Source organism: Zea mays, chromosome 5, assembly GCF_902167145.1.
Source record: "Zea mays cultivar B73 chromosome 5, Zm-B73-REFERENCE-NAM-5.0, whole genome shotgun sequence".
NCBI lineage: Eukaryota > Viridiplantae > Streptophyta > Magnoliopsida > Poales > Poaceae > Zea > Zea mays.
Window position 1 is genome coordinate 50,046,148 of NC_050100.1, and position 8,972 is coordinate 50,055,119.

The following is an 8,972-nucleotide window of genomic DNA, read 5'->3' on the forward strand; positions in this document are numbered from 1 at the left end:
TTAGCATAAATCATGTTAACATTTATTTATACTTGCGCAAATTAAAATTATACATTAGTCTTTTATTAGATCACTACTTTAATAACCATCGGATAAACAAATGATCAATTAATTAGTTAAAACACGCGTCACGATAGAATAATATTATTAACTCGCCGGTGAAGTTATTACGAAGCTCATGCAAGTTGAATGAAGGGAATCGGATTTATAATGCAACACATATCAAATATTTAGCATTTCGCGGATTTTAAGCGGCGTGGCTAATTTATTATTGGGTAGCGGTTGGCCACACCTATGGTCACACGAAACGCAACCACAGAAGATCCCAAGCTTAGGATCACATGTGGCTAGCTTCTTCTTCCTTGGACTAAACGCAGGGGCATGGGAGAAGTTGTCATGTGCCGACCGACAAAGGGGCTTGGTAGGGACCTACTAGACGGCGGTCGTGACCGTTCGACCAGCAGGGGTCGCCGGCAGAGGGCCGAGGAGGGCACGCGCAGGGGCTCGGCCACAGACCCATCATGCGCAGGGGCCGACCGCCACAACAACTGCCGACGCGCGCGAGGGCCACGATACGCAAGGGGCGGGCTAAAGGTGCGAGTGGAGAGAGAATGGAGAAGAAGGGAGATGGGAGGGGTCACCTCGGTGTGCTCGGATGGCGATGCTGCGGCAACGGCGGACGATGGAGATGGGCGCCATGGCACTGGTGGACGGCGCGCTGGCGGTTTCTTCTTGTCGGTGTCTGTGAACGGCTGAGCACGATGGCGGCTCGTTGGTCGGCGACCGAACTGTCAAAGACGCTCTGCGAATCCGAGCGCGAGGGAGAAGTAAATAGACGTCGTGGGGTGCGTGCAGCTCGGTCTGGGAGTTTGGAGAAGGCAAACAAGGCTGCATGTGCATGACGTGGCTGCATGGGGCCGGCCATGCGGCTGCCAGGCGGGCCTGCGGTGAAGGGGTGCGTGGTGCTGGGCCACCGGGGGGAACAGGCCGGCGCACGGGGCTGAGGGGAACTGGGCGCATGAGCGGCTAGGCTGGGATACCTGGCAGCCTAGGAGGTAAGGGGATGGCGCGCGGGAAAGGGGTCAGTGGGGAGAGGGCGTCAGGGCTGATGTGGGCTGTGCGGTCGGTGGGCCATGGGAGGGGGGAGGGAGGGGAGGCACGGGAGTGGGCCGCGTGGCTGAGCTGGGCTGAGGGGAGAAGGACCTAGGCTGAGGGGAGGAGCAGTTGGGCTTTCTCCTTTTTCCTTTTATTTTCTTCTTTACTTCATCTATTTTTCTTCAAACTCATGCATAACTCAAACTAAATGAATGCACATCAAGTTCATTCACCAAACCAAAAATAGGTACGCTCCAGCATGATGCAACAATCATAACTCTCCTAGCGTTTTATTTTACTAGGCACGCCCATATAATAAACAAATAACTCCCACTATTTAGAAAAAAGTAGAAAAGAAGAGAGAAAAGAGGGTAACACCTGAATTTGGTGGATATTAGAAAAGAAATTTTATACCCCAAATTCAGGGTGTTACAATAAGCTTTGGGCTTCAAATATGTGGGACTTCAAATATTTGGTGGATGTTAGAAAAGAAGTTTTGGATGGTTAGATTAGTTCTAAGGATAAGTAGCTCCCTGGTAGTTATGGCTTGTGGTGATAGCTTGTAATTGTAATCTTGTAATGCTTTGTAATACCTTCCTTGCTAGTAGCATATGCACATGCATTCATAATCATGGCATTTCTTGTAGAATACCAAGAAGAAGTGATTTGTGAAGGAGTCTGCTCCAGTGTTGTTGATCCAGTGGTGGACTTCATCTAACTACTTATCGCAATAGAAGATCTCAGATCTCCTTCTATAATAAGGCAAGCCCCAGTGCACTTGCCACAGGACTGGGCATAAAACCCGAGCCCGAAGCCCGTTACCCAAAACACCCGAACCCGTACCCGTTTAGCTCGATGCCCGTTACCCGAACAATTCCAACGGGTAACAAAACTGAATACCCGAACTAAGTTTGGACCTAATCGGGTATTCACCCGTGGTACCCGAAATACCCGTTCTACCCGAAATTAGGCAGGCTGAGGCGCTGAGCGATAGCCGCTAGCCCGTTAGACAGCCCAACAGCGCAGCGTCACAGGCGCACGCGCATAGCGGGTCAGCGGCACAGCCCACGCCCCAGTTCCCCACAACCCTAGCTCCCAGGCGGCACAGGCGCACAACCCTAGCTCCCAGGGTATCCTCCGCCGACCGGCCGACCGCCGCCGACGGCGTCCTCCACTCCTCCTCCAGACCTCCAGGCTCCAGTCCGGCTCCTCCCAAGCTCCCAGGCCCCAGCATGGCAGCACCGCAGTGCGCGGCTGCGCGCAGACGCGTAGGGCGTAGTCCTCCACTCCTCTCTCCTCCAGGCAGCACAGCAGACGCGCAGGGTGCAGGGCGCAGCACGCCAGTCGCCAGCACTACTACTCTGCTACTCTGCTGCTAGTCTGGTATACTAGTCCACAGTCTGCTACATAGCTTGCTAGTTTGCTAGTAGTTCATGCTTGCTAGTAGTTCATGCTTACTAGTTTGGAACATCTACATTCTTAGTTCATGCTTGCTAGTTTGGATAATGCTTCATATGGCCCACAGTCTGCTACTCTGCTTCATATAGCTGCTGCCTGCTTTAGCTGGTGTTTACTTATTATCTAATGCTTTAATTTCTACTGCTTTAGTGCAGACTGTAGATCTGGGCATGTTGACTGCACTACTGCAGACCTGGGCACGTTGGCGGCTGGCGCGTTGCTTTGCTATTGGCTTCTGTGGATCTTCGTTGATGACTGAATGAGTTGCGGACCTAGGCAGTGGGCACGTTGGCGACTGGCGTTCGTCCTAGTTGCTGGCTTCTGTGGATCTTTGTTGAGCTGTTGGCTTTTGCTGCCTGCTGGGCTGCTGGCCATATGAACTGTTGGGTGTTGGCTGTAGGAGTAGGACTAGGCGTTAGCACAAAGCTGTTGGCGACTGGCATTTAATTTCTGTTGGGCGTTTAGCACAAAGTTGTTGGGTGTCCGTGGATCTTCGTCCTAGTTGGCTGTTAGCACAAAGCTGCTGGAGTTTAATTTCTGTTGCGTTGCTTTGGAATAGTAGCAGTTTACTTAATGATTACCTTCCGTGGATCTTCCGTGGATCTTAGTTAAAATTTATGTAACAATAGTACTTTGTCTCAGTTTTCTTGTGTGCGTTGTGGACTTGTGCAAGTTATTAAATTCTAGTATTTTTGTGATTCCATTGTCATATAGATGTCTTGTACTCTTGTAGTCTTGTGTATGATTTATAATATCGGGTACCCGAATTTTACCCAAACCCAAACCTGAAATTGCGGGTACCCGAAATTGCGGGTACCCGGAAGTTTGGGTACGAGTACGGGTTCTACTGTTGAAAACCCGAAATATAAAAAACCCAAAAAACCCGACCCGAAATTTCGGGTAAACCCGAACGCCCAGTCCTAACTTGCTACTTCCTTGTGTTTTAAATGCTTTGTCACCTTATATAGTGCATTAGGTGATAGGAGTTGTGTGATAAACAATTAATGCAGTACTATTCCTTGGAAATTCCTTAACCATTGTTTTATAAAAAAGAACTGATATTGTTTAGCCCTGCTTAGGAACTGAAAAATCATTTGTTTTCAAAAAACTGATGTGGAACATTGGTTATGGGCTTTTTACTTCAAAAATTAAAGCAAACGTAAGATGGTGAGTCCATTCTTGGCCTGGGTGGATTTATCGTCCGAAAAGAGTACCCCTACCGGGTGCCAAAAATGGAGAAATGGGTTGAATAAATCGAGACCAACCGCTGAGAAGACAAGGTCGCCCGTCTGTGTCGATTAAGGATCATACTATTGATTGGCCTATTGTAGTTGATACTTTGCAACTAGCCACATACCCTGGTATGGAACAGGGTAAGCTTGAACCTGGCCATTCCATACGTGAAGAGACAATCACGCACTAGGAGTGGAGAGATGGCGGGAGTAGTATGTACCCTCCTAGCATAGTAGCACGCCTAGTAGGGTAATGTACTCTCTGGTGGCGCAGACCTGTTCATGTAGTGGAGGACTCCGTGGGAATGGTTGACATATGCAACAGTTAAGTGCTACATATGTCGTGTGGTTAGAAATACCCAACTGGGTATAATCGATTCAAATTTTCGTTGCTCCTCGGTTATGGAGACTTATCCCTGAGACCATCATCGTAGTTAGCAAGTGAAATATGAGTATGGATAAAATGTAGCTAGTATAGGCCAAGTGCTTGAACTAGATTAGGCTAGTCTAGGTTCAAGTAAATACCTAACTTGTGAAATAAAACTTGGCTGCCAAAAAGGGTCTTCGATAATTGATAAGCTTTACCTTGAGTTCCAAATTCATCATACCCTTGAAAGTCTTTTCTTTAGTCGGGTAAGTCTTGTTGAGTAATTGCTTACTCAGGGTTTTATTCCCTATGTTGTTGCACGAAAGATTCTTGTTATCTCTAACTTTTGATAGTTGCTTCGTGTGGAGGTCTTGAAGCTTAAAATGTTTATGTGTATGTCTTATGGAAAGGCTTCACCTTTTCCAATTGTTGTAGTAAGTTATGCCCTCGAGTATTATTAGGATTTGTAATAATTTCAATCACTTTCATGTTGTAAAACTTGAGTTCTGGAATATAAGGCATATTTTGTAAAAGTCTTCCGCTCTATCTCCAATGTGTGTGAATAAAATGCGATTAGTGTAATATGCCTGTAATGTGGGAGATCCTTGGGATGATGAGTTCGAGTTGATAAAATCGATAGCCTTGTTAGGTCACCTGGTACACATGCGTAGCCATCTGAGGCCGTTAATGGCAAAGGATTGGTGCATGTGAGCCTGATAACTTGGAAGGGCTATCATAAAAGCGAAGGGGACGGGTGAGCGGTGGGGTGGGGACCCCTGCTGGGTAGCGGGCGGTGGCTGGTGCGAAGCTGGGGTGTGTAGGAGACGATGACCTAGGTTTGGAATTAAATGGGCCGGTGGCCCGGTGTAAGTGCGGGTTGTAGCTAGATAGTTCCGTGCTTTCCTAACCAAGCAGTTCAATTAGGTTCGGGTTAGTGGTCTTGTTTGGGTGGACAGGGCTTCTATTAACTACAGAGAGCCTATGGCTTGTAATATACATACTATATATATATATACTACATTAATTCAATTGCTAGTTAATTCTAGACGAATTTAACATTAGAAAAGCGTAATAATACTCATGATTTTATATACTACATTAATTCAACACTAAACTAGTATAGTTTATCAGTTATTAATTCATCTGACAGCAGTAATTACTTTGTTTTGATGATGAATGCTAGGATTTTACCCCAAAAGTGTGCCGGATTGTTTGCCCTTTTCTAGAAGGGAAGCACGTAGTAGAAACCAAAACCAGAGCCCTCCAGGCCCAATAAAAGCCCAGTTCAGACTGGATAAAATGGGTCGAAACAGTCCCGGCGGTCCCCACGACACGTCATTGCCGTGGCCCAGCGCTAGTTTCCAGAAGCAGCCGCGAGCTTCCACCGCCTTCTTCCCGTGCATTTTCTCGAGCGACGGAGCGATCCGTTCGGGCCGTCCACCACAGCGAGAGAGAGCGGCAGAGGCGCAGAGCGCAACCGAGCGAGAGAGAGAGGACGGCGACGGCGGAGATGATGGGGTGGGGAGAGGAGGTGGTGGCTCTGTCCCTGCGAGGCTACGGCTATGGCAACGAGGAGGACGACCGGCCGGAGAAGCCGCGGCGGTACGGGGTGACGGAGATGCGGAGCCCCTTCTACTCCTTCCGCCCCGCAAACCAGGCGCTCCAGGTTCACCGCTGATTCACAGCTGCCACCCCCTATTTCGTGGCGCTGCGTCTGCGTGTGCTCTGCCCTAATTCGTTTTGTGGTGTGTTGTGCCGAGCTGGATGACTGGATTGTGCGTATTCTAGATTGGACTGCGATTAAGATTCCGTGGCATGCGAATGTGGCGTGTTTGTTTCGGTGAAAGCCGCGTCTTTTGGTTAATTAGTCTCTATAATAGATTCATACTAGTGTTTAGATTGAGACCATATGGATAGTTTCAGAACGTGATCTTCGTGGGCGTTGCCAAATTTTCGAACCAAATTAGCCGATTCATGCTAATTGTACTGGTATTTTCATATTTTCATTATCCAGCATCTAAGTTTCTGGTATGTGGTGGAGGCACAATAAAAATGTAGATTACTCTCTTGGATTTTGATTTTAGCAAGAAATAACTAGTTCCCAACTGTTTTTTAAGACCCCTTCCTCCTCCCCGGGTGGATTGGACTAGACATTAATGAAACTGAGTAAAGTTCACCATAGGAAAGATTATCAATAGCCATTTACTGGTTTTTGCAGGCACTGGGTGGTTATGCTTAAATGACTGCTGATATATTTTTCGTCTTTTTTTCACCATCCTAACCATTGCTGACACTCAAGCCAAACGTTTTCTTTTTATTATTTCAGGAAATATTGGATTCTCTTAGTCCATTCGTTGATGGTTTGAAGTTCTCTGGCGGATGCCATAGTTTGATGGGAAAGGAGTTGGTTAGAGAGATCACTGATCTAGCACACAGGCATGACATTTATGTGAGCACAGGTGATTGGGCAGAGCATTTGCTGCGCCAAGGACCCTCTTCTTTCAAGCAATATGTAGAGGTATGCGCCTCTGTTATGGTTATTTAATTCTGTGACAGATTGAAAACATGTGTGAAATCACTTCCAGAGCAGCACATAACATGTGTATTCCATTTCAGGAATGCAAGGCCTTAGGGTTTGACACAATTGAGCTGAATGCTGGGTCTCTCAACCTCCCTGAAGAGGCTCTGTTGAGACTAGTCCGCCTCATCAAGAGTAGTGGTTTAAGGGCAAAGCCAATGTTTTCGGTGAAGTTTGACAGTTCTGATATTCCTGCGTCTGGTGATAGGGCCTTTGGGGCTTACATAGCTCCAGTCAAAGGGAAGACCTCAGGTAAACTAAACAGAGGCTTGCCATTTCAACTTCATTGTACAAACTGTAATTGGTAAGACCCTAGTGACCTCAGGCAAACTGAAATACTGAATACTCTCTCCGTTCTAAAATAGTATTCGCTTTGGCTTTTGATTTTTATGTCTATATTCAATTGGATGATGATGAATGTTGACACATATATAGAACACATACACCAAGTATTGTATGAATCTAAAGGCGAAACGAATTTTATTTTGGGACGGAGGGAGTACTCCGTAATGTTTGCACAAAGCAACAGCTCTTATACTGAACAATGACCAGTTAGATGGTTCCTTTAGCTGTGTGTGATTATTTTCATTGAACATTCATAACTTGGCCTGCCACTGTTGTCTTTTGTTATCACAATTCACTGCATTGCACAATATGCTACACCTGTGTACTTTTTCTAAGCTATAGTAATGCAAAATCATATTCCTTATTTTTATTCAAAACACGTGTGTTTTGGGGTCCACTCTTGTAGAAAGAGTTGAAGATGTTGACCTGCTGATTAGGAGGGCAGAGAGATGCTTGGAAGCAGGCGCTGATATGATCATGATCGATGCTGATGATGTTTGCCAGCGTGCTGAATCTCTGAGGACAGACATCATCGCCAAGATTGTAGGCCGGCTCGGGCTTGATAAAACCATGTTTGAAGCTTCCAACTCCAACACCTCGGAGTGGTTCGTCAGACGTTATGGCCCAAGGGTACGGACTCCTCTCCCTCTTGGAAAGCCTCAAGCTGACTAATGCTAATACCATTGTTTCTCATTGTTCATTTGATCCCGATGCTTTGACATGTGTCGGTCTGCAAATGTAGGTAAATCTCTTTGTTGAACACTCTGACGTGATGAATCTGGAGCGCCTCCGGGGCTTCAACATGCGCAGAAGCAACTCGGCCTCCCGTTTTGCCTCGCCGTTCTTCCTGATCTAATGGGCTAATGGCCATTCCCCTTCCTGAGATGTGTAAGATACTTCTACATGTTCTCACCCTCGCAGAGCTTGTTATGGCCTAGAGATGTAACCGCCTTTGTTAATGCCTCGATGTAGCCCCCAGCGAGCAGCGCATAGCACCTGTTATGTTGTCAGCGTCGCTACTGATAATCGGTTCTGTTGGTCAATGCTACTATAATAATCGGTTGTGGTGCAAGTAATGTGAATAGTGTAAGAGTGTTTTGTGTTCCATTGCATCGGTGAGCCAGGTCCTTGGATTCATGTTTGTACTATTGTATGCGTGTGAAATATCGGAACTTTCAGTTTCCAGGGCATGAGAGCACGTCTCCACATGAACTTCAAAAATTATTTGGTCTCAAAAGCAGGACAACGCCGAAAATTGTTTTCTGGCACGGACTTCACGTTTGCCATCGTCTTGCAGACCATTGTATCAACCCAACATGGATCAGGAACTGGCCATTTGTTATTGGTGTCTTCAGCAACAATATCCTTGAAATTATATGTTCTCGGTCAAACAAAAAAACAACATTAAAATTGTTTATGGACCATGAATCCATTGACAAAGAAGAAACATTCGGATTTACTTTTATACTTTTTTTTTCTGAATCCAGTATTTACAGTCGGGTATTGTCTAACAGACTAATCATGTTTTGTGGACTGGTTGTAAGTGTGCTATCAAAATCATTTGCTTGGCTTTACCTAAGCGTGAGTTTAAGAATTTGATTAGATTCATTCATATAGAACACGAATACTTATTCTGTAAATCACCGTCTCTCGTTAGACTATAAAAGATGGGTTAGGGGAGAGGGAGCCTAAGAAGATGATGAGGTCAAATCCTCATATAAGAGCCCAAATTAGTATAATTTTTATGTCTCCCCTGCCTTTAGCGACACTTTCAATCATGTGATCTACCCTATATAATAACTATTGAACAATTTTTGACAATCCTATATACCTTAGCATCATTTGGTAGCATTGCTTCATCCACAATTTCAAATCTAACATATGTGCATGTCTAAAT

At 45.9% G+C, this 8,972-nt stretch overlaps 1 protein-coding gene across 1 annotated transcript; it reads left to right on the forward strand.

Annotated features, from left to right (window-relative positions):
- Nucleotides 1-5,477: 5,477 nt before the first annotated feature.
- LOC100283358 (phosphosulfolactate synthase-related protein) lies at nucleotides 5,478-8,529 on the forward strand. Its single transcript, NM_001156259.2, has 5 exons — nucleotides 5,478-5,818; nucleotides 6,479-6,670; nucleotides 6,769-6,982; nucleotides 7,482-7,705; nucleotides 7,818-8,529. Exons 1-5 carry the CDS (start codon nucleotides 5,663-5,665, stop codon nucleotides 7,929-7,931), a joined length of 900 nt encoding a protein of 299 aa, NP_001149731.1. The 5' UTR covers nucleotides 5,478-5,662; the 3' UTR covers nucleotides 7,932-8,529.
- Nucleotides 8,530-8,972: the final 443 nt, after the last annotated feature.